At 40.0% G+C, this 25,595-nt stretch overlaps 1 protein-coding gene across 3 annotated transcripts in view; it reads right to left on the bottom strand.

Annotated features, from left to right (window-relative positions):
- KIAA1549 (KIAA1549 ortholog) overlaps positions 1 to 25,595 on the bottom strand; it is a 166,192-nt gene that overhangs the window by 61,956 nt on the left and 78,641 nt on the right. For all 3 annotated transcript variants that reach the window (XM_017804797.1, XM_017804799.1, XM_017804798.1), the window contains exons 2-6: positions 11,749 to 14,472; positions 10,145 to 10,233; positions 4,293 to 4,470; positions 2,644 to 2,771; positions 1,105 to 1,288 (exon numbers count right to left, since the gene is read on the bottom strand). In XM_017804797.1, coding sequence (XP_017660286.1) covers positions 1,105 to 1,288; positions 2,644 to 2,771; positions 4,293 to 4,470; positions 10,145 to 10,233; positions 11,749 to 14,431 — 3,262 coding nt within the window. In that variant the 5' untranslated portion in view covers positions 14,432 to 14,472. The remainder of the gene's footprint in view (positions 1 to 1,104; positions 1,289 to 2,643; positions 2,772 to 4,292; positions 4,471 to 10,144; positions 10,234 to 11,748; positions 14,473 to 25,595) is intronic.

Here is a 25,595-nt window from a genome sequence, read left to right as displayed (position 1 = left end):
AAACATTAAAATAAAAAGCTTCAAAAAATTAGTATTTTTAAATTACTTCTAGTAAATGGGGAAGTATCCTGTGCATCTTACACAGATTGAAAGGTGTTAAGTAGAGCAATTTCTGTTGACAGTCACTCTCTTTATAGTATCTTCACTGACATACACAGCTGCATATTGAACATCAGCTAGCATCAGGCCTGATTTTCCACTAGATGTCTAACTGTATTGCAAAACTCACTGTGTTAGATGTTATGCACCTCTACAGCTCACAGAAATAACTCCAAAAATTAAAAATCTGCACTGAAAAGCAAAGCGACATAGGAGAAGCAGGGAATTAATGGACTGAGTTAACAGTAACACCCACCAGAAGGGAAAAGCAAGTACTGTTCTCTCATGATCTTGCTTATATTCATGAGTCATCTGAAAATTCTAACCAAACCTGAGTTGTCAAGGCTGCATGTCAAGCAAGCTCTGCTAGGTAGGTAGTGCCTATTCATCCAAGTTTAGGATGATGATGGTCTGAAAAAAATTGTTTGCAATGCAAATTGTACATGAAAAGTGAGAGATATACTTAAAAGATAATACCTTAAAACACAGTAGACTACTCAAAAAAGCACTGCTGCTGAATAACAAGTAACTTAGATAGACTATAGGGGCATATAAAAGCTTATGTGGCCAGTGTCCCAGGTCTTCTAAAAGTCAGAGACACAGTTAAGTGCTACAGAAAGCCCAAGGTAGTAAACCCTGCTGAGAAGCAGCAAAGGCCTCTGTAGACATACTCACAGACACACCTTGGATTGCACTTCACAGCAATAATGTGAGTGATTTTCTTTTTTTTTTTTTTAATCTGAACTAAGACCAGAGGACTAATGAAGCCAAGGTTAAACACAACTGGCCCATCACAAAAGGAAAGTTATGATGACAAAAGCAACAAGCTGCTGTATCACCAATATGTGAGCAGAAAGTGGCACACATTTGCTCTGTAGAATTCATGATACAAGCTATGTACTCCAACGTGCATTATCACTTATGTGCAAAATTACTTTAAAATTGTAGAGAGGAAAGATGCTAGAAAGAAGTATTTTGCAGCACTGGCTAACAGCAAGTACTCACGTTCAGCAATTTGCTGCACAGGAAAGCCCAGATAGAAGCTGAACTCCACCACGGACAAGTTCCTCAGCTGCTCACTGACTTCGGACCCATTTAGAAAACCGTATCTATCTCGGATGGCAAAAACAATGCTCACGGGGCCTTGCCGAAACGCTACCCCAGGCCTGATCAGAGTTATGTTCAGTATCTGAAAAGACAGGATTGAAGCAGGGTCAGCAAAATCAAGTCACTGGCATTTTCATTCATTCCTTTACAGACTTTTTTCCCCACCTAATATGAAAAAGCGACAATTCACATCAAAACAGAGGAACATCTGTTCCAGATTGGTTCTGTCTGCTGAACCTCTCAGAAGAGGCAAAGTTACATGTGAATTCCCCTTCTAAGAGTTATCCTTTAAAGTCAGTCATAATCCAGAATGATCTGAAAGCTACTGTCCAGAAAATGATGAAAAAACCCACCTAGCAGGACAGTCAGCAAAATAGATCTAGTTGTAAAAAAAGTCTTAGATGAAATGCCAAACTGCATGGAACAGACAGGAAGGAATCACGGTAAAGGAACATTTTGAAAATGGATGATCTCTTGGTTAAAACCTCCTGCACCATGCACACCCAAAACCCACCACTGGTTAGAAGCCTTATTTTGGCAGCAATGTACATAGCAGCTGCGTTCAGGTAGATAAACCTCCTCTAGACAGTAAGGAAGTATTTAAAATAAGTTTTCTAAGCTGATTGTCCAAGAAATGGTTCTGCATGTTCTGTCTTCAGTCTGTGCAGTCACATTGTGTCAGTTGTACATTTGTACAGTTCCGAGCCCTTTTCTATATGTACTACACAATACCTTATGTACTAGAAAGTTTATGCCATTTTTCCTCCTGATTTTATCTCAGGGTACCACAGATAGGCATTTATGGTGTCAGTTAAACAACATGATATAATTTTTACTGATTTTGGTATTGCAACAAAGTTAGATTAAATTTAAGAACTCAGAAGAGGGAGTTGGTCTCATCAAACTGAATTACTGACTTTTCAGGGAGTTTTAACCTCTGCTGTGTGATTCAGCACCCAGTACATATGCAATACCTGTCATGTTTGAAGTTCCAGCAGCAGCTGTCAGAGATATCATATACTGTAAGTATTTCTAGACCTCAGAAGCAACCAGCATGTTTGGTCATGTGATGGCAGAGTGCATATAATTCCTATATTCCTTCACAGGATCCCCTGCATGGCAATGAGACCTGAAAGTTGTCTTCCAAGAAAAACTTTCTAACTACACCGTACTCTCTTATAGTAATATCTGATGGGAATTATTTTGATAAGGGTTGGAACAGTTTTTATTTGAAAAACCACAAACCCTATCATATTCAATAATGCTTTTGCATATAAGTCATCATCTTGGGTCAGTCTTTCAAAAAGCTTGAAACCAGGGGGATATGTGCAAGTTGCAGTCAGTGAACACCTAACTCATTTTACTGTCTGGATGAAACACAGGACAACCAAAGGTGAGGAAAAAAGGGACAGACACAAAACATGCTTATCTTCTTACCTGCACAGTGAAGTTGTAGAACTCCTGGTGTTTGTTCACCTCCAGGAATGCCATTGTCAGCCCTTTCTCAATGCGCTGGCTAAAGTTGCAGAACCCGATATCCATATTTCTAGGTACAAACTGAAGCACTGAAGACAAAGGGCACACATTATTCCTGCAGATAAGTATTTCCACGAGAAAGAATAAAACAAGCAACAGAATCCAAAGGGCTATCATTTTTTTTTCATGGAGCTCTGGACTTATTCAGTGAAACACTGGGTAAAAATACAGTAGAAATACATTTTGTGCTGCTGCAGTAAATTCTCAACTCACTAATATCTGTTGCAGCAGTAATTAGATTACTGAAAGATACTAGTGACAAAATACCTGCTGTCTCCTCCTGTATACTAAAAGACCTTCACTTCATACATGTGGCTAACTTCACATGATTTGAACACTAAATTGGCCTCACTGAAATCCCTAGTACCCAACAGCTCCATGAAAATCTTCAGGAAAAAAAGCAACAAATATTTTGCTTGTAGTCTGAAATACAAGTATTTAGCTTGTCTAAAAAACCATGACTGCACTTTAGCATCACCCTAACACTTTCAAAACACTAAATTAGCACATAATCTTTTAAATTTAGATATATTTTAAAGTCTTTCAGAGGAGAGAAAGAGCGAGCACAGGAGAGAAACACTGAGCATAGGGGAATGTGATCAAGTGCACAGACTTAACTACATGCACATCTGTGGATTTCCACATAGTCTTACCCCCAAAAAAGCCATATTAGGTTACAGACCCTAATAGCAATGTTATACCAGGTTCAAGAACAGAAAATATGTCAACTGCCTATCTATATAACTATGTTAAGCAGTGGAAAAAGACATCACATCTGTACAATTGAAGAAGTGATGTCTTGCAATACAATTATTAACAAAAGCAAAACCAACAAATGAAACATACCCAAATAACAGTACTATATTGACATTTATTACCTCTCTGCCTGTATGCTCAATCCCTGTCACTACCTCATTACACAGTCAACCAACCAGGCAGGCAGTTTTATCATGCAAATAGGACTTGGAAGATTTTAAATGACACCATTGATTCTCAAAATCTGTTACACGGGTGCTATTTTGCTTTAGATTATTAGTAGTCATGAACTTCACATAAACTGCTGCAATACAGCAGCCATGGAAAGCTAAATACTACATAAGCAATCCTACTGCTCATATACATGAGCAATCAATCCTCCTGCTCACCAATTCTTCTACATTATGACAACACAAAAAAGTAGCATTTAACATGAACTTAATTTGAAACTTGACACAGGCATTACAAAGTAGCTGCACTATGATTTTATGAATAAATATTTCACAGCATATTTTTCTCTTCTTGCCTTTTGAAGCAAGAAAAAGAGCACATCTATTTCGCAATGTACTAAAAAAGAAATTCCTGAAAAAATCATGAAATTATGGGGTTAGCAGTTTACAATTTATCATCTCTCAACCACGGACCTGTCAAGTCTGTCACTAAAAATGCAGAATTAAGATTCACAACAGTAGAACACAGGGTTTTGACTCAATCTTGCATACGTAACCACAAGTGAAGAAGTGTGAATCAATATGAAGCTACCTTTCCCCCTCTTTGTATCAGGAGGTACTCACCTGTCTGAACTTGAAATCTGTTGTCTGGCACAGTGAAAGAAGGATGCAGTGAGAGGATCATGGGGGTCTCACCACGAAGGAGACTGCTGTTCACAAGCACATTTATGACAGCTATTGCCGTGTAAACAAAAGGACCTGATGTCACCAAGAAAGCAAATTTGGGGGAAATTTTATAAACCTATCAAAAAAAAAAAAGAATCAGAAATTAAAAAAATAACAAAACTTCAGTGTTAAATTTGGCAACATTTCAGACCTACATAGTCTCAGGCAGTTCAAAGCCACATTGTCAAGAGGTAGGAAACTGCAATCTTTATTTTCAGACAGCAGCAGCAGCACACGCACTCTGTTAGTGCTGTGCCTTGCAGCCCCTGCTCCACTGTTGCATCTGAGAGGCAACTCCCCTGTGTTAGGTACAACTACTAGAATCTCTTCAGTACAACACACCAACCTCAACGCTTCTTGATTTATCACATCCCTACATAGTAGCACTCCCCCTCGCCTGCATTCCCCTGGAGTACATAATATTTTCCATACAAAATTTCTGTTTACTTACTGAACTGCTTGCGTAGCTTCTGCAGTTCAGTCATATACTGCATAGTGAATATCTCCTATACCACTCACATGTGACACACAAGGAGTAAAATACACATACCCTATGTTTTATGGATATAATTTTCACACTCGAGAACACTTTCTTCCAGGGAACACTTCTATCTGCTTATTTCAACACAGTTACCACAATTACAATTTTCCTCTTCCAATTCACGTCCTGACTTTGAGTCTTCTTAAAAACCCTGAGGAGCCTTAGACATCATGCAAAAGAAATGAGGTTTTAAGTTAAATATAAACCTTGATGAATGTTTCCATGCAGACACTATTTTCTACTATTTTTCAGTCACCCAAGTAAGAACAAACTGAAGGGGTTTATTTCCCCAGCATTATTTTCTTCTTCTTTGGTTTATTCCCCCAGTTTGCTTTATTTCCCACAGGCAGTCACATTTCAAAATATTTTGAGGTGTCCAACATGATGGCCTCACAGATAAATAACCTAGAGACCTCAAGTTTCTAATAAATATGGACCTCTTAGATGAAGAGATGCTAGCACCTTGCAGGTGCTGTGATGGTGAAGGGATTTGTTAGATAGCTTCAGAATCAGCCTTATAGAAAACCACAGTGTTGCTTAAATTGTGACCCACATGTTCCTTAGTGGTATTTCTGCTGTAGTATAAAGTGATGGCAACTGCTGTTTAGATGAGACAGCAAGCAGCTCTTTCCTGTCCTCTAAAAAGCATGCATTTCAGAGAGCTCATCTTCATCAGAAGAAAGTACCTCAGTAGCAGAAGGAAATGAGAAAAATAATCTATGCTGCTCATTATGCCTTTCTTCCTTCTTAGCCCACAAATATATGCAACATCCAGCTTTTATTTTAAATGGATTTAGGCCCATAAAACTCAAATTTGTTTGATATGAATAATGTGCACAGCTCTTTTCAGTTCCTCTTATCTGAAATTTTATTCTTTTATCTCATGATGAAATAATCTCTGCAGCTTCAGTTTGTCAAATGGAAACAGCAGTTATAATGGGGAACACATGGCAAAAGAAGTTGCCCATTACTTGCAAACGAGACTACTTAAAAGGCAAGAAAAAGAGGAATTAGAATTACAAATTTTAGTGACAATTTGCTGGTGATTTCTGAAGGAATATATGCTGAGGAAGAGAGGCCTAGTGCAGCCAGCATGTACTTATGCACTAGTTAGGTATTTCAGACACGAAAGCAAGGTCTGATAACTAACTCAGCTGCCTCCATCTCTGACTGGCTGCACTGCACCCTAGAGGCCAGGGTAGCCTGAACATCCCCCCTGGAATTTTGCATTAATTTTTTCAGCTTAACAGCTAACATTGGTTCCCTTTTGTGCTTCACTGCACCAGAAAAGTTGCAGCAACTCCAGAAAGGACATCAAAAAAACCCCACTTCTAAAAGTAATTTTGAGGTAGGCAGATTAGAACAGCTACAAGTCAAAACAATAGTTATTTCTGCTTGAGATATAACAGGGTTGTCTAGAGTAAGCTCTCTACAACCTAATTCATGTGACAGAAATAACAGACCCATGCCAGCCTACAAGCTAATTCACAGAGAAGTCTACAAATTTACCTAGGATAGATGAGCACAGCTCATGACTCTCGATTTGTGATTCATGAATGAGAATAGCTGCTCTTGGCACAGCTCTAATGGTTCACAAACCCAGCTGTCCATCCAACTCTCTCTGGGAAGTTTCACCTCTACTGCCAGGACAGCTAGATGCAAGCAAATTAGGTAGCTGAACCATTCACATTTTAGAGTATCACCTATTAAAGTACACAAGCACAGATTTCTTACATTAAACAAGTACGAACTTTTTATCTTAAAACTTTTGGCCAGAAAGTCAGAAAAACATGCAAAACTTCACATGCACTGTGGAGCCATTCCCACAGCAAAAGCAGAAACCTTCAGCAGGAGCAGAGAACCCCTACAACACCTAAAGTTCACCTAACCCTTCTCCAAAGCATGTCTAACCAAACTCTGCTGTTTTCAGGATACAACCTATCTCATTCCCAGCTACCCTCACAGGAGAGAGTGCTGCTAGTACAGAAAGTTTTCAAGCCTCAGTTTACCAGAGGCTAGAAGAGTATTTAGGAAAAATATCACTGTATCCTTACTCTGTTTCTTATGATGTTCCCTAAGCATTTCCTATTGAATTACTATCTGCCGAAATATTTGATTAGATGCACCTTTGCCACAATCTAATCCATGCCTACACTGCACTGTACTGTGCTGTGTAAACATCTGGCAGAAAGCATGAACAACCAGTTTCCTCACTACCACCTTATTAAGCATCCTATAAAGAACCTGCAGAGAGTGTTTAACTTCCTGAACATGGACTACAAAGGCTTACAGGTTTTAAAAATGAAACAACGCTTCTGCTTCCATGCACTTCAAGATCCTAAGGCAACAATTCTCATTGTTTTTACACACCTCAACGATACCAGCTAGAACTTCAGCAGCAGTGAGCAGAGATGAAGCCAGGACAAGTCCACAAGGTGGCATCTCTGAAAGGAGTATTTAACTGCCTAACAATGAACTGAACTCCTTCCTCTGGAGGCAGTTTACTGATTTTGGATTACAGAACCCAACAGGTTAAGAACATGCCCCAAACCGCACATTAAATACAACAACAGAGTGGCTGAGGTGTACACTATACCTCATGATAAAATTTCCAAGCACAAATGAGGCTGGCAAAAACCTTCTTCCTGTTGGCATGAACTTAATGGCACCAGGGGTCCTGGCAGCAAGTCACTGCCAACACTATTTTATTTCACACCCCACCGCAACAAGTCAAGTCAAGGGAACGTTGTATAACAGATTTTACTCAAGTGTCATAAGGTTTACATTAGAGAAAGTTGACAAAAATTACTCTTATTCAGACATTACGTCTTATTTTTTCTTTTGCAGATGCAATATGTTGAGACCAACTGAAAAGAACTTTGAAATTTTAGGTTATTCTCACTTTGCTGTAAGGACCTTTGCTAGGAAAAAATTGAAAAAAGTTTTTTTTTTTTCCACTTGGTAGGATTCAAGCCTGCTTCTTTTTTTTTTTCTTCCACGTCAACAACTCACAATGTTTGAAATAATAAAAAAGGAGAGACCAAAGCTGCAACCGAAAAAGTTGGTAAAAAATTTTTTAGTTCGCCTTTTAGTGTTAAACTTGTTTCCTATTTAAAGTGAGCAGCAGTTATAGTCATCATTGAGATGCGTTTTATTTTTAAAGCATATACTACTACAAAGTTAAATTTAACTAGACTGTCTCCTGATTTACTGTACATTACATCACAGCAAGGGAACATCTGTGAGCTGTAATACGAGACACAGTAAAAAAGCAGCTTAGAGAAGCTATACCATAACTTGCAAACATACACATGGTTTCTGAGTACTCTTAACTAAAAAAAGTCAGGTCTGTTTGACTAATTAAGTTTAGCAAGATAGACAAATTCTGTTTAAAATTCTGCATTACATCACCATTTGACATACTGCTATTACAGGCAGCTCTTTTTTTTAAATAACAGTTTTGTTGGTATTTGACTGTTAGAGGTGAAGACATTTGCCAGTGATTATTTTTAGTGCAAAACCCACACCCAAGGCATCACAAAGAACACATAAGACAGCAGCATTCTAGCATAAAATAAGCAAAACTGATTCCACAGAGATGTTTCTTCCTTTTCATAAAAAAGATTTTGCAAAGAACGAAGCTAGACTAACTAAATTATTTATAAAAACAGATACTTCTGAGAAGCCTTAGGACTTCTCAGAAGCTTTTCCTATTGAGAGCTTTACAAGGTAATAGTAGGCATGACAGGAAGGAATTTAAAGGGCAAAAATGCAAAACAGTATATCAAATGTTTGTTCCAATCAGCAGTCAAATATTTAGCAATGGATTTTGTCTTACTGCTGTTAATATTAAGAAGGTAAGTGCTTCCATATTACTGAGTTGCATAAGGTCACTGGAAATCAGTGTAGTTGTATCTTCATGAACTTTTGACCTCTTGACTGCGCCAGTTTGCACAATCTGAAAGCATAATTCATAAACTAGAAGAAAAATCTCTTATATAAAAAACCCTGAAAAAGTTCATGAGGAGATATTGCCAAAAGGAGCTAAACTAGACATAATTCATAGCGGCAGCTCACTGTAACTGAAGTTTGGCAGAAATTCATAACACTCCTATCTTGACTGAGTAGTAGAGAGGTATATTCTCAGGCAGGAGCTGTTTAATTACTGAGCGCAGTGATTATGGGAGGTGCAGAATTTAAAGGCACCAAGGGATTCTGTGTATGGAGAAACTCAAGTTATGCTCAACATTCAAACTGCTCCTTGAGTTAATTTCAAAATGAAAATGAGATCATTGACTCAGAAAAGATAATGTGGTGCTTGGCTATGACAACTACATGAATACAGTTATGCAAGTGCAGCTGAACCTCATCAACACCAGCAATTCCATTACAGTATTTCCTTTTGTCCCCAGTGTTGAAGTAGATGATTGTACAACGAAGGCACATCCAAACTACCTCTACAGTCTTTTCCCATCTGACAGAGGGTTTGAGAGAGAGGTGGGGAAGAGAGACTTTAACCCTCATCTCAACCAGACAGTCACCTGGAGGTTCAAAAACAACACTGATACATTGTTCAAAGAAGATTCCTTGAGTATCAAAGCAGAGGAAGCTTTCAGAAAAGCCCAACAGCACAGCAATTTCTAGCCCTATGAGTTGGGGAAGGACAGGAGTTACACATATCTAAAGGCTTAAAAATAATGTCTTACGATTGCACACCTGATTTTTTTCATCTGCTTTTTTCATCTGCCAAATCATGCATTTGGGATCCCACCACCTCCCCTGCAAGTGTTGATGGCCTCACTTACAACATTAAATAGCACAAGTTTGTGCAGAAGGTTTGGTTTTATTTATACTGCTAAGTATATAATCAGCTAGCAGAATGAACAGAATTTTTGAAGGGTAAAGGTTGTTCAGTTTCAATTCACCAGCCAAAGGAGGTGAGCAGTGAGTCTGGACACTTCTTGCTCACCTCTGGCAAAACCAAGAAAAATCTGTCATAGAAAATGATGACATTCTACAAGTAAAAAAGCTGACATCACATTCACATTAAAAAACCCAACCACAACTCAACTAACATTCAAGTTAAAATAAATTTCTCTCTGATACAATACCTCATGGACTGTTTGAATTACCATTTCAGCTTGTGAACTAAATCCACTATTGTATGACACTGATCAAAGAGTACTTGTGCACACTTCATACCACTTACCTCTAACTCTACTGATCTCCTGAACTGAACTCTGAGCACTTCTCTGATGGATTCACTGACATTTCGTAGAACAGCTCTTCGGGCCAGCACTAGAAATTAATGTCAGTCAGTAAATACGTTTTAGCTTCATCTGTTGGGTTTTGATTCAAAGCTGCATTTTCAATTGGGCAATGCATGAAAAAGCAGGCAATGAGATCAACTGCATCAAACAGGTAAGACAATAGACAAGGAAACAGGTAAAGGTGTGACTGTATCCTAAAAAGTGACTGTACATAAAGTTTAAGGAACTCCAGGTTTATTTTCTCTCCCATTTTGTTTTTTCATACCTAATGTCTTTAAAATTCTAGTAAAAGAATCTTCTAGAGAGCCACTGAGGCACTCAAATGGGATCTGAAAGTAACAGCACATTCAGTCCGACCTGTGCACAACAAGCCTGCTGCCACAACACAGTTAAAGTTTGGTAGGCAACGCATGGAATGCAGATGAGGTCAGAAAAAAGCCACAGAAAATATGGATCTACTTTTCTCCTAAATAGAGAGTAAACAAATGTGACACTAATTAATGAAAGGAATATCCACAGAGTAAGAAACGGCTTTAAAATCCCCACATCCCAATGGATGTCATGTCTGTTACAGTCACGCTTGCCACTTTGACTATGGGTTAAGCAAACAACTGAGAAGTGTCATGTTGTCATCCTGCAGTTACTTTCCATCAGTTGCTTGCCTACAAAACTACTCAAATTACAGGTTTAAAAAAAAAAGTCTTCCTCATCGCTAGCATAGCTAGATCACTTACATACCTGGAGGATGAGATTATGCTCAGTCTGCTTTACATATTACAATTAAATCTTAAGGGTAAAATGTGTTGCTTACCACAGAACATGCAGCACTTCTGCAGCTGCCTTGGATTAGTTTGTTGGTATTGTTTTGTTAACAAGCCAGGAAGAGGTAGGAAAACACCAGAAAAGCAAACACAGATGCTAAGACAATTAATTTTGAAACACATTAATGTCACTTTTTCTGGTTACAAACACACCAAATCCAATTGAAAGTAAGTATGGGAGGAGGGAAGATATAAATATAAGCTAGTAAGGGGAAAATTATAAAAATGGTAGTGAAACCCAAACATTTTTTAAACCGGTTCTCCTCTTACATATTACAACATTACCTCACATGCAGGTGGGTTTTTTTTTTTTTACAAACAGCAGCAACAACTGAAAGGAGAAACTTACTCAGTCAGAACATTTAACATTTTGGCAGAACAGTACCATGACAGTAACATTCATTTACAACCCATGAAATGATAAAGCAGCCTCTAACTCAGCATACTCGTACATACGCATCAGCAATTTTAGAAGACAATTTAATTCTCTGTGCAGTGTAAGGTATATGTAACTCACTACTAAAATGGACTTTACTCAAGTGAATTCTATTATTTTTAAGAGTAAATGATAAATCAATGCTTTAACAGCTCTTTGTCTAAATTGACACCATATTTCTTTGAAAGGTTCACTTAGTTAAGTCAACATCTGCAATTTAGCTAGGGGGTCACATTACTGTGGCCTCTAAAAAAAAACCAAAATAAAAATGTTAGGAATATCTTACCTGCAGTGACTAAGTAAGCATCGGGAATGGTGATGTCGCAGACATATGGTTGCCTAGTAGTAGTCACAGTAGAAGTCACAACCACCAGTTCAGACGGAGTAGTGGTTGCCACAGGGGTGGAGGAGAATGTCCCCGGGCTGCCTGCAGCAGCTGTGCCATGGCTGCCTGTAGCACTGGTGACAGCGGTTGTGGGGACGCTGGTGGAAGGAGCTGATGCATCAGTGCCAGCAGTTACACTGCTTCCTGCTGGAACTTCATATCCAGTGGGAGGGCTAGAAGTTGGAGGAAGCTGTGTGGGAGTAAATGCCACGGTCACAGACAGAGATGTTGTAGGAAAGGGCATCACGCTGATGGTGCTGGCGGCTGATGTGAGGTTGTCAGGGTCTGTGGGAGGAAGGGCTGTGGGAGCACTGCCCTCGCTGCGAGATGTTAAAAGCAGCGTGGGGTAAACTGTAGCACCAATATCCTCATCAGAAGCCAGTGCAGTTGAGAGCAGAGATGAAGATACATTTAAGACAGGAGTTGCTGGAAAGGTAGTAAACAAAGAGATCAGATTTGTTTCGCTGAGCAAGATGCTGCTGGTAACAGACTGGGTGTCCGAAGTGGGCAGCACCAGGGTAGGAACCACGGAGTGAGAGGTGGAGAGTGAAGGCTCCAACTGAGAGGTAGCTCCTGTAACAGCTGAGGTAAATACAACTTCAGAGCCCACTGGCAGTACCGAGGGTGCTTCCAGAAACACAGATGACCCAGAGGGAAAATCTGATGATGGCATTATTTCAGGAACATGTGCATCTGGAAGGGATGATACATTTGAATAAACATATGATGTTTGGCCAAGATGTAACTGAGAAACCTTGGTGTCAGTGGCAGAGCTGACAGTGGTAGCTAAGTCCCAGCTGGTAACATCCTCAGAAAGTACTGATGTCCCAGTCAACAAGATCTGAGGTAAGAGTGTTGATAAATCACCTTGCCTGACAGAGTAAGAATCTAGCATGGTCGATGATAAAGATAAGTAGCTAGATTCAATAAGAAACGGTGTTGATAAAAGACTGGATGGAAAATCTGAAATCTTTAAAGAGGGTTCCTCACTCGTAGATGTCTTGTCAAGCAAAACCACAGATTCTGATGGCATTAATTCTGGCAATTCCAGCAAAGTTGTCCGACTGATTGAAAACGACGCTACTGGCTCACTCGGGATGATGGTAGAGTCAAACAGAATGGTGGTGGCACCAGGAAGTTCCACATGAGTGCTTAGCGTCAATGAAATTGTTTCCAGAATAGGGAGGGACTGGGTAACAGAGATATTCAATGACATTCCTCCAGGGAGCTGATGGTAGGAAGGAGAAATGGTTATAGGTGTTCTAGTGTCTGTAGTGCTTACTAAAATGCTTGAATCAGGGATCTCTGCGAATCTTGAAGACAATGAAACAACTGGTCTTGATGGAAAAGAAGTATCAAAAATCTCAGGTGTAGGTTCCTCTAATTCATACCCATCAGTAATTATGCTTGTAAATGGAGTTACGCCTTGTACCTCAGAGGCTTTGATGGACATAGTTTCAACATAATCGCCTGAGCCCACATCATGTTCTGGGGAAAAGCCTGCTTCTGGCAGAAGTGAAACCGAGTCACAATACAGGCAGTAACTGTATGATCTCGTGAAAGGCACTGGACTCATGAGCTCACTGACAAGCTCTGATTGACTTGGTATTTCTGAACCGGCAGGCAAATTTGGTGCTGTAGTGGAGAATTCACGTGTAAACAGGCTGGCATTAAGAACTGTATTAGAGTTCCTGGAAATGGCAGCTGAGTTAAGTGGGAAAGACACAAGTGGAAGACTAATAGGAAAAAAAGCAGGCTCAGCACTGGCTGCTGAAGTTGGCATGGCCCAGGGAAGGCTTGGAGTGGGGTATGTCCTTAGACTGAGAGATTCTGCTGCCTTGGTACTCCCATCGGTGTAAACGTCACCATACAGGTCTGCACTTTGTGCTGTGGCATCTGGGATCTCAGGGCTAGTTTTACCCAGCAGTTTGAGATGAAGAGGCAATCCTTCTGAAGCAGTCCCAGAAGGCAGAGCTGTTAAACTCGCATTAATGTTTTCCTGTGCCACAACTCCACTCTCTGAAGGGAAGGAAGTGAAATGAATAGCTGCATTTGGAGGGTACAACAGCAAGTCTCTGCTTGCTGTTAGCGTTTCACGATCTGGTACAAAAGGCTTTAGTTCTGTAAGGGTGTTACTGCGTTCAGGGACGGCGCTCAACGGAGTCTTCTGCTGTGCTGTTTTTGAGATATCATATGGCGAAAAAAGGACAGATAATGAAGGTGTTAGCAACACAGTTTCTAACATTTCTCTTGATGGCTCTACTGTATTAACTGAGTGATGATCTGTTAAAACTGCAAAAGATTTCAGCGGAGGAGTCCACTGTGCCTTTGAAAATGAGCTAACAAATTCATTGTCACTTAAGAACGCCTCATTGCTTGTTACGGAGACATCTACCAACAGCGTACTTCTCCCTTCTGAAATCCTGGCTGTTTCTTCTTGGCTAAGTAAAGTCACATCAAAGGAAGTGGTAACTGATGATAAAACCGTTTGAAGCAAATTACTTTCTTGGGACTTCAAATCACTTTTTGCTAAGGCCGTTTGTGTCCTGCTGCCTGATATGCTTTCGTGCACCTTTAAGTCCATTGAGAAAAAGGAAAAATTCTGCTGTCCCAAGGATCTTTCATCTAAGTAAAGAGGGAGAGAGAAAAACAAAAGCCAACAGGTTGGTACAAGTAGTAAGATCACAATGAGCTTACCTCACACACGGTATTTCTGGAGACACATGCCCAGAATTCAAGGGTGAAGACAAAACCTCTGTGACCAAGTCAGATCAGACAAATCGTAAGATTCCCTGTGAAACTCCATTTCTTGGAGGTGAGCCAGGCAACACAAGCTCCTCTCACTCTGCACTGACTTGTCTCTACAGCAGCACTCTACTGAGCCCCATGGATGGCCAGAAAGTGACTCCCTCTTGCCTATGCGAGGCTACAGTGCGTGGCAGCAAATGGTCTCACAAAGAACACACACCAAAATTTTACATAACTTTAGATATGCTGTTTTCATTTCATATCACTTCATTTCCTCCAGTTATATTATTTTTTCATATTTTATATATATATATATATCTATATATATATATATCTCACTAGAAGATCTATTCTCTTTCAAGGACCAGATCCTCCTCAGAAATGAGTGACACTTATGAGAAATGAAGAGGGGTCCCCTTTACAGAAGGCAAATGTGGACCTGGTATCAACCACACAAATTTCCTAAGTAACATGTCCACTAGTTACGCTTACACTGTCCACCATTCATCTCAAGTCTGGCCTGTTAGCAGTGACAAATTGCTTCATTACACAGTTGTCACCTTTATTCACAGCCCTCTACACGACTGCTCTGTTTATGGGCCACCTGTAATAAAACTTTCACTGCTCCAGTTTCCAGAGTTCAAGTAGTAATGGCCAGGAGAGAAGAAAAAGCTAAGAATTCACCAGATACTTTAACAAAATACTCTCCTCTCTCACAAAAGTGTTCTTGGGTTACAGAAAAGATCTGTATATAAGCTTTTCCAACCACGGATGAGTTTTGCAGAGAAATGGTTGATTATTGCTTGAATACTTTCCTGAAATGCCAAGACTGGATTAATAGCATTCAGAGCTGAATTATTAAAGGAAATCACAGAAAATTGCTGCAGAATATTTTTCAAGGACACACACAAAAGGTTCATCCTTAATTCATCTATCCCACCTGACCATCCTGTTTTCATACAGGAGAGTCCAGGCACTGCTGCTGGACACACATTAACAAGGCTGGGGGTGCAGGAATCACATCCAGTTAAACCACCAGGGATCAGTTTAAAATAAAAATGAGCATATACAGTACAGAGGGCTGGACAGTGATACAGTACACAGCTCAACTGCAACTACATCTGTGACCCTTTAGAGGATGCCTTGAACTCAGTAAGGCATGGAAGGTCCTGCAGGAATAGCTCATCTAATCTGTTACCCACTGTTGTCAGTATAACACCACTTACCAAAGGTGATAAACTGCTCTCCTTATTCCCTCCACCCTGGTCTGTTTACTAAACTTTTTGACAGAACTTTTTAAGTGCTGACACACCAACTTGATAAGTTTTAAAGGTGCTGCTCTAAAAAGCACAATGACAAGAATTAATGCACAGAGCAAATACCACTGTACCACTAATCACACCTAACCAAATAGGAGTGCTGTGATTACATCCCTTATCTGACAGATTTCATGGACAATGTTTTGCAGCACTGCAGATACTATTCTCTCAAGTAGTCCCAGTCCATTTTTAGCTCCTGAAACTCACTGTAGGCATTACCAGCTTTATGATGCTTAGCTGTGGTATAAAATATATTGCCTTACAATGCTCTCAGGTGAAGGGAAAAAAAAAGAAAAAACACTCTTGTAAAAGCTATGTAAGACAAATACACAAGTCCATCCTCAACCTCTTCCATAGAGGTCTACTGTTTGAACACAGTACAGTGCAGCCATCATGGAATAACAGCTTTCACAAGGAGTTAACACAAGTAACAGTTTCTCGCAACCACAGGACCAAAAACATACGCTGAGCCAGCTCTGTTTGCTGACCAAAAGCTGTTCCATGTTTTTTCCTCACTAGAAGCCTCCCTGGCCTTGGCTCCTTTCTTTGACTTAGGCTTCCAGCCTTTATTTTTCTCTTTGTGACATTTTGAGTAAGCAGGGAGTTACTAAAGGAAAATACTTACAAAGCTATGAAACAACCACTGTCAAAATGAATCACTTCTCTCCCTATATGCATGCACAATTCCTTTTAGCCAGCCCTGTAAAATCCTGTCCACCTTGGTCACACTTTGGACACCCAGTCCTTGCTTACAGTGAATTCCACACTGCAGGCAAACATGCTAACAGAGAAAGCAGTTCTTGCTCATGATGGCTTCATGCTGCAAATCCCTGCAGCAGTACACAAGGCAGCTGTGTTAGCTTCAACACAACATATGCATGGCAAATGCAGAGCTGATACACCTGACAGCTAATATGATCAGGCAAAGGTGAATACACACTAATTAGTAACTGCACTTTTCATCACACATTTCCACAAATCTTTGACCCAAAGCTAGCGGGAATTTCACAACTTTACTGCCTATACATGCCTATGCTACATATCAATTTCCTCCTTCACCCACACAGAGCTCCTTTTATCTTTGTTCAACTTGATCAGGAGCTGTCATATGGCAAGATCCTGCTGGAAGTGACTACATGTCACAGAAAGATGTTTTGAAGAGTTACATGCACAACCATAAGCTGTCCAACAGACATGCAGAAGAGGCAAGGCCAATCTTGGCTTTAAATTCTTTCTGACTTTAGAATTAGCTTTTGGGGTGGTTTTTTGTTTGTTTGTTTGTTTGTTGGGTTTTTTTGACAGTCTGGTATTATTTTTTCCTTGAGAGACAAAGTAATAGTAAATAACAATTTTATCATACACTTGTGCCTCCTAATGTAAAGAATATTGCCACTGATGCCAGGAAGGAAAGAATACAGCTTCTGAAGCAGGTGTTTTGTTTTATGAAGGAAAATACACTGTGTCATGAAAAAGTTACAACCTATAAGACAAGTTAAGAGCAGTGCTACTTGAGTTAAGTGGAATGGGAAAAATTCACCTGTGCATATAGGATTTTGAAACAACTCCTCACCAGCAAGTTCAGGAGTTGATGTTCCACACTATTTGCTTTGCTTAGTGTTTTAGAAGCAGGGAGCATTAGTGACATGCCATTAATAACACAAACTGGTGTTTTCTGTCATCTCCAGAGAACAGTGTACCACTTGAATACTGCTTGTCAGAACTGAGCGTGCCTCTCAGGGGGAGCAGATGGGACGCGTGGCAGATGTGCCTGGGAGCAGCCAGACAGTCCACAAAGAGCAAGGAAAAGCAAAGGAAAAAGAGACGGAGAAGGCACACCATGGCATGACAATCGCCCTCATCAGTGCAGAGTGGCCGATCTGGCTATAGCATGGGACAAAGAAAGCAGACAGATTGCACATGTTCTGGTGCATCTCAATGCCACGACTGCACAAAGCTATTGATGAATATCAATGCTGACTTGTTTGTTTGCACAGCTGCTACTGTCGGGTGACAGTTTCCCCCGTACTGCCGTTGAGTGAGGCAAAGGGGACAGGCTGACGATCAGACAAGCCAGACTCGGCCAAGCTGATAACATTATGAAAAAGAATAGATAGCTTAGGGAACAAAGCTGTGATCCCAAGCTACAGCAAAGGGGAGGAAAGGCGAGCACTAGTGGCAGGGACCACAGGAGGCACAGATGGCACCAGTACAATGCCTCAGCTCAGACAAGGGCACAGGAGGAGCAACAGCATAGGAAGTGTGCTGGTGGGCTTGGGGTGATGAACTCTCTGCTGCTTCTGCTGTCCCCCAAAACTCATATGAGTCACAAGCAATTCACGAGTAATGAAACCTGTCACTGAACACAACAACCCCTTTAACTGCCAGATCCATAATTACAGAAGCACATCCCTGCAACCAGTAACGCTGGTGCAGACTCGTGTGAATTTGAGAAGCACAGCACTTCCTCATGACTACAGCAAAGGACTGCTGCAGTCCATAGACTTCTTTGGGAACAAAAATATACCATCTCTGCTTGCCAGAAAACTGTGTGCATTCATAAACTGGGAACTAGGCTAGTCATTTTTCCAGAAAGCAATTAGAGGGATGCAGATTTCATACTTCCTGTAGTTGCAGTGCTAAAAAGTGATGCCTGTTCTATAATCTATAATAATAACTTTACAAAGTTTCAAATACGTATTTGTAATAATATATGTACATAATCAAGTGCTTTCATATTTTCTTTAATTATAATAAATATACGTTCATATATTTTTAAATGCAGGATGCAGATGTAATCTCACCTCTGCCACTGATGTCTCATGTGACTTCAAAAAAGTTGCATCATTTCTCTGCACTCTCCTATTAAAATGTGGCAATTGTACCATATCACAATTCTCAGTATCTACTAAAATGTAGGTAATTTTCTATATTATGAAGATGTTAAACTATAGATGAAAGGTACAATCATGACAACAACAGAGAAATCTTTACTTGTGATAAAATTAAACCTTGAGAATAGAACTAATAATTTTCGTTTTGTCACTTTTGAGAAACCACATAATTGCTAATAAAGAATACAAACATCAGAAAGTGCCACTAGACTCTTCTGTGTACTAACACAATGATATACAAAATTAAATTTTAGTAGCTTTATCTTTTAGGCATGAAGAAAAATTGTTCTTTTATTGCTGCCCATTGTTTCAAACTGATGCATTTTAGGTAGAAAGGCAGCCAATGTTACATACATTCCAAATATTATGGGAAAATTCCTAAATAACTACGTAACAACAGCTCCCAAATTATTGAAATTAAAGCTATGAACTCACTAGGCACATTCACCACTTGAAACAGCTCCCTGACTATGAGGTAGAGTAGCATAACACATTTAAGGGAAGCTTTTAATAACATTTTAAGTTTTTCCTTGAGAAATGGAAAGTAAGAAATTGAAGTTACTGAACATAACACAGGATGAGACCACCCAAGGGTAGAGAAAATGATGGATGAAAATGTATCTTAAAAAAATCGTAACTCTTCCTTCCTAAAGCTTAACACTTAATAACTTTCCAATTTACTTAACAGCATTTAGTTCAGCTTCCATCAAAAAGAGCTTGTATGCATTAGGTCATTGCAAAAAATTTACACAGTTCCCTTGTGTAAGCCTCTAACAAAAATTTCTTAAGTGTCTGGTTTGTAGGAAAATACCAGTCACGGAAGCATGTGCAGACGAAAAGCTGTCTGCTTTCTTCTCTGAGAGGCATTAGGCACGGATTGAACAGTGACAGTAATCACCTCTGGCACACAAAAGCCAGGGAGAGGAGAGGATGGGAGCCTGCACCATTCCTCCCTTCCTGAGCTCTAGCTCACAGCTCCTCTGTGGGGCTCTGGACAGATTTTGGAAGGTTGTGTTCCTCAGAGCACATGCTGCACCCATGCTCATTTCTCCCTCAGGGCAGCACAGGACATAAACCATCCGGAGTTCTAACAGTTCTTTCTCAAAGATGTTTATTTTCTTATTGAAAAAGAAGAAAATCTCATCATTTACCAGCTGTACTTATGAATTTTAACTAATTAAGCTGCTCGTACCACCTGAAAGACTAAAAGAAAGAGAAGGTAAAGAAACAGAGCAATTATGCTATGTCTCGGCCCTCTTTCTCACTGCAGTTGATGATAAAAATTCATGACAGAAAAAGCTGCATCATGAGAAAAATAACAGTGTTCATGGGAAGCAGCATGCAAAGTGAGTGCCCATGTACACAGGCTCACTTTTACACACTTCAGTTTTTAATACATAGCCAAGAAAGAAGAAGAACATCTTATTTTCACCTGCATGCAACCAGATGTGGTTCAACTACTGCCCAGGTGCAAGTAGACAAGAACCTCCTCCTCCTCCTGCACAGCGAATAACCACAAGCTTCCGTCTCTGCTTGAGGAGAAAAGGTGCACCAAAGCACACAGGAAAGGGGCAAAGATAAACCCTTGCTTGCTGGCCAGCAGAGTTGATGAAGGCTTTGTAAAGAAAGAGTTTTAATAGAAGGCAGTCTAACTAATTTCAAACCTGAGTAAAAAAATACACCATGAAATCCTCACGCACTCTTGAGTTTGGCAAATAACACCAATGAGCCTGTAATACTAGGCACTAGCATATACATTTTCTTCCTTCTCCAACATTAAAACCACCCTCAAAAGTTCCTTTAGGACACTTGCTGGTCATCATCACATTAAAGAGCTGTAGCCAGTGAGATCCCAACTTCCACTGCACAGCTGATGGAACAGCTCAGCAGAAAACTTTCAATCTGTGTTCTGATCTAGGAATCTCCCTAACATATCCACTGCTGAAGCAGAACTGGACCCTGTGGTAGTTTACAGTAAATGGTAGACCAAAAGGAAAAAACCCCACAGCTTCCCTTTATTTCATACCACTGTAACATATTCTGATTTGCATGGAAGAGAGAAAAAAAACATGCAACCCAAGGAAAGTTTTTTGTAACACAAAAGGAGGTAAGAAGCAGACACCAGACTGGGCGCTAAGGGCAGGAGACCATACAGAGGGTGTCAGAGTAAGCAGCCCCACCACCCGCTCCATAAACACAAGCACACAGTGAGATCCACCTCCCAAACATTATTACCACCTTTGGAAAAACCACGACTTAGCTAAGAAGTGGGCTGGGAACAAAACCCATGCACAGAACAGTTTGTTATGCCTACACAACACCTGCAAGCCCAAACGATACAGAAATCCTTACTCATGGAACTGCATAAAGATCTTACAGCACCAAGATGCCTCGAGTCGACAGTCCCTCCCTAGAACGCCTCTGATCAGAGATGCCGGGAAGGTGAGGAAGCAAATTAGCCATGACAGTTCACACCGTTTCCAACATCTCAGGGGGAAGAAAAGTAGATGTTTCCCATACAGAAGTCTTCTATGGCCCCGATGTCTTCCTGCAGACCATCACCCACAGCTGAGGAAAGCAGTGGCTTCGTGCAGAGCTCGGTGCTCTAACGTGACCAGCTGTCTGGCCACAAACACACACGCACAGAAACCACAAGTCAAATTTTAGTTCAAAGTGTAGCCTTTGCTGGGAGCATTCACGCTTTTTTTGGCACTTAGCTGTATATGACATCATCGTGTGGGAAGCCATATGTTAGAGACAAAGTACACACAAACTTGAATTGACTTTACAAATGTTAATTCTAAGAAAAACTCTCATCAGACTTGCTCATTGGTATAACCAGGTCACATTTTTTAAATGAGAAAGCTTTCCTTCCCCCACATTTTTTTTTCCTCTTTTTTATTGCTCTCTGCACAGAACTTGATTTTTAGTCTCCAAAGACTAAACTGACACTCCAGTGTCAGTTTTCATCCAACTGAATGATTACTGAGAAGCTCAACACTGTTTATGCTCAACACTGCAGTGTCCACCAAAATGCCGATCCTGGAAGTTTTTGAAAAGAGCAATTAAATTAAATTTCTATTAGCCTTTTTTAGTGCAGATGACAGATCAGTAAGTGGCATTTTGCACACAATGCATTCAAATGTTTTAAGGATGTATTTTTTGCTAAAAGTAAAATAATTTTACTTCCTAAATTGCATTAACACTACAAAAATCTCTAAAAGCAATGAAGTGACAGAAAGTCTGAAGACAAGAGGAACTACCTAATTAAAACAGAAGCTATGCTGTATCCTAGAAACCCAGTTATCCACAGGGACTCTCTTCATTGACACATATCCTTAACTGTGCCACGCTGACAAAGGAAAAATACCCTTGACTGAGCTTTAAGTTGTTCAGGTCAGCACGCTTGCTTCTCCAAAATTGTATTACTTCAAGGAATAAGTGGAAGTCCCAACCTGCAACACCTAAAAGCAGCTCCTATGAAAGGCTAATTTACAAGGCTTCTCTTACATACACAAAGCATGATGAAAAATCTGAAGATGAGATTTTCAGCTGGCATAGTACAATACTCTGTATTGAACTCAGAACAACAACTTCATTGCTCCAGGGCCAGATTGTAACAATATGCCTGTAAATGCTTAATTTTTCAAACTGCTGTATATGCATAAGCAAGTAATACTGAAAAGCTCTAGCACAGTTGGATATGAAGGCATTTAGTGGTACTTGCAGCGTGTATCACTCGGCAAATCTAGTCACATGAGAGAGAATCTGTCAACGCATTTTCATAGGAAAAGGAGATTTCAAAGAAAAGCTGGGAAAGAGAACAGTCCCAGCTACCCCAGCCTTCGGAGCTGAAAAGAAGCGCTTCACCAAGAGAGTGCTGAAAACATGAAAAGAAAAGGGGCATACAAAGAGATGGAACAGAAATTCAAGAAGTACTCAATTTAAGTGGAGGTTTGAAATAAGTTACCTAAGGTTTTTCTTTACAATGTGCAAGTGTTATTGGCCTTGGCTTCACTCGGAGAAAGAGAAACCGCCTAAAAAAATCCTGTAGTAAAGAGAGTAACTGTGCAACATCAAAGATCAAACTTCTCCCATAATTTATACCCATAGAACTTCCAGAAGACAATTGCCTGGCAAAATTACAAGAAAAAGAAGACCACAGAAGTATTATTTCAAACAATAAACCCCAAAAAAACCCATAACCAAAACAAATGAACAAACAAAATCAACACAAAAGCCCCACATTTTTCTGCCTCTTCCCTATAAGCTGTCAAGTTTAGGCATCCACAGCATAACATAGGTAAATTCAATGCAAGTATCCCTACTAGAGATTCTGGAACCTCACTAGCTTTAAGAATAATTATATCATCAAGTAGTTTTCCTGTGCAAGTATCTCAAGATTTAGCAATTAATTTTCATCTTTTCGTCCTTTTCTCTTTAGCAACATCCTGAAAACATGACGAGTAAAGAAATCGCAGTTGCTCACGTCTTAAGAGAAATGAAACTTGCCCAAAGCCTTTTCCTCCACATCCTTAATGCAATACAACAGGCCTAATCACTGCTCTTGGAGCACTCTGCTGGAAACAGGTTATCCTGAGTTTCTGCTGTCTAAGCTTGCAGACCTAGGGCCAAGTTCATTGCCAACACAAACAAGTTCAACTCTGCCAGCTCCATCAAAGTTGCCAATACTGAAGTCAGTTCTGTGAGACCACCAATTATCAGCCACACATACGATACCCTTGATATTAAGCTGTGAGTCCTCTCTCTTGGTATTCTTAGTTGCTCAAGAGTCATGTGGCAAACTTAGGAGAAAGAAGCTGTGGACACTGAAGTCGCCAAGTCATGGTAATAAGACAATCCTGCAGTAAGTTTCCACATGGCCCTAGAGACTCCTTAGTCTCAGTTAACAAAGGAAAAAGAAAAAAAGAGTAAATATTATGCTAACAAGAGTAAAAGAAATAAACCAGAAAAGGATTTGCTAGAGGAAACAATATATAGATAATCCAAGAAGAGAATCTAACCACAGACTACTAGATTACATATTTCTAACTAGAAATAGGTATAGAAGAACTAGAAAGGTAATAAAACAACTGTCAAGGAACAAGAAATATATGGGAGTGGAAAGCATTACACAGCCCTACTTTATGGGGCAGTCTGTTGACAGCATTTTGTACAGGAACAATAACTCTTCAGGAACATAACAAACTAATATATTCCTAATTAATATATTGGGAAGTACGCTACAAAGACAACAATAAAAAGGACAGGCAAGGAATGTCCTCTTATCAAAACTTAACGCACATGGGCCAAGTGAGAAACAAACTTGTTGGAAAACAGATCCACTAATGTGCCTTTCCCAGGCAAGACCACCAGCAGAGTAACTGAAACATGCTTCAGAACAACTGAGCATTGATGAAACCGAACAGCCACAGCACAGCCTGGAGATGTTTTTGTTATCACTGACATTTATTAGGGGCATGCAAGAAAATACATTTACCTTAAAGCAGCGAGGAGAAAAGGAGGTGGACAAGGCATCATGCACAGGCAGATAACAGCTAAAGTCTGACACATTCAGTAATAATCATTGCATACTTGTCACCTTGGCTGCCATAAAGACTTCCCAAGATCCTGTAGTATAGCACCATGTTGGCTCGGTTGTGAACTGCTGCCAAAGCAACTGATGACATTGAAGAAATGATCCTTCTAAAACCTTACTAGGAACTTCCACGGTCCTTAAGCTCCCTGGGTTATCCCTTCACTTCTCCATAGGTTCTACTGTGTAAAGTTGCATTCCACCATCACTGTTCAGTAAAGCTACTGACACGTGACTCAGTAAGATTGCAAATTGCAGCACATACTGATTAGGCAAAGACCTATAAGCACTACTCCATCTACCACAGATGGCACTGTTAAAGGAATTCTCCACTGAAAAAAAAAAACTGGGCCAGGATTAAAAGCTCCTCAGGTGAATCTTACATCTGGTTAAAACCACGAAAGCAACTGGGAAACAGGGCTGAGATGCACTCTGGCTGCACAGCCCCCGAGACAAATACATTAAAAAGAATAATATCCCAGAACAGTAAACATAGGTCTCATGAGAAGAATACAGGCTTCTCTTCCATTCAGACCTTGGTATTTGTTTTTGAGATTATATCATCTCCATTTCAGGACAACCTATAAGTTTAAATTAGTAAAGTGTGATGAGTTCTTTCCTTATGTGGAACCCCTCAGCACAGTACACAATATCTTCAGAAGCTAAAACACGTGCACCTTAGATTTTGAACAGAACTTAGAAGTGTGGGGCTTTGTTTATGACGTGGTCAATAGCTTCAGTCTTTAAAAAATACTGTCATATTGAACCCGATGAAGCACCAAGTTCCTTTCATATGTAGTACACCTCAGGACAGCACACTATGTTTGGAAGCTGGAACAGCTACCCATTGGAATCTAAACTGAATTTAGAAGTTGGAGGTTGATGTCATGAATAGCTTTAACCTTCCTACTTGAAAAATATCACTGCATTGAAACTGGGGCTGACATTGTTCTCCACAGGTTATCACACATTTGAAGCATTTCCCTTCCATTTCCAAAATATTTCCAGAGGAAAGAGATAAACTCAGTTACATCTGTAATAAGGCAGAACTGTGGGTAAGCACAAGTACAGTTTTATAGGGAATCATGACCCGAGTTTCAAGAATAAGAACACAAAGAAAAGGCAAGGCTGATGCACAATTTTTATTTGCATATAAATGGAAGTAGATATGATTTTCTGAGATAGAGGGAAGAC

The sequence above is a fragment of the Lepidothrix coronata genome, unplaced genomic scaffold, assembly GCF_001604755.1.
Source record: "Lepidothrix coronata isolate B3197 unplaced genomic scaffold, Lepidothrix_coronata-1.0 Scaffold10, whole genome shotgun sequence".
Classification (NCBI taxonomy): domain Eukaryota; kingdom Metazoa; phylum Chordata; class Aves; order Passeriformes; family Pipridae; genus Lepidothrix; species Lepidothrix coronata.
The sequence above is the reverse complement of the archived record's forward strand: the minus strand, read 5'-3'. Positions and strand labels throughout refer to the sequence as shown.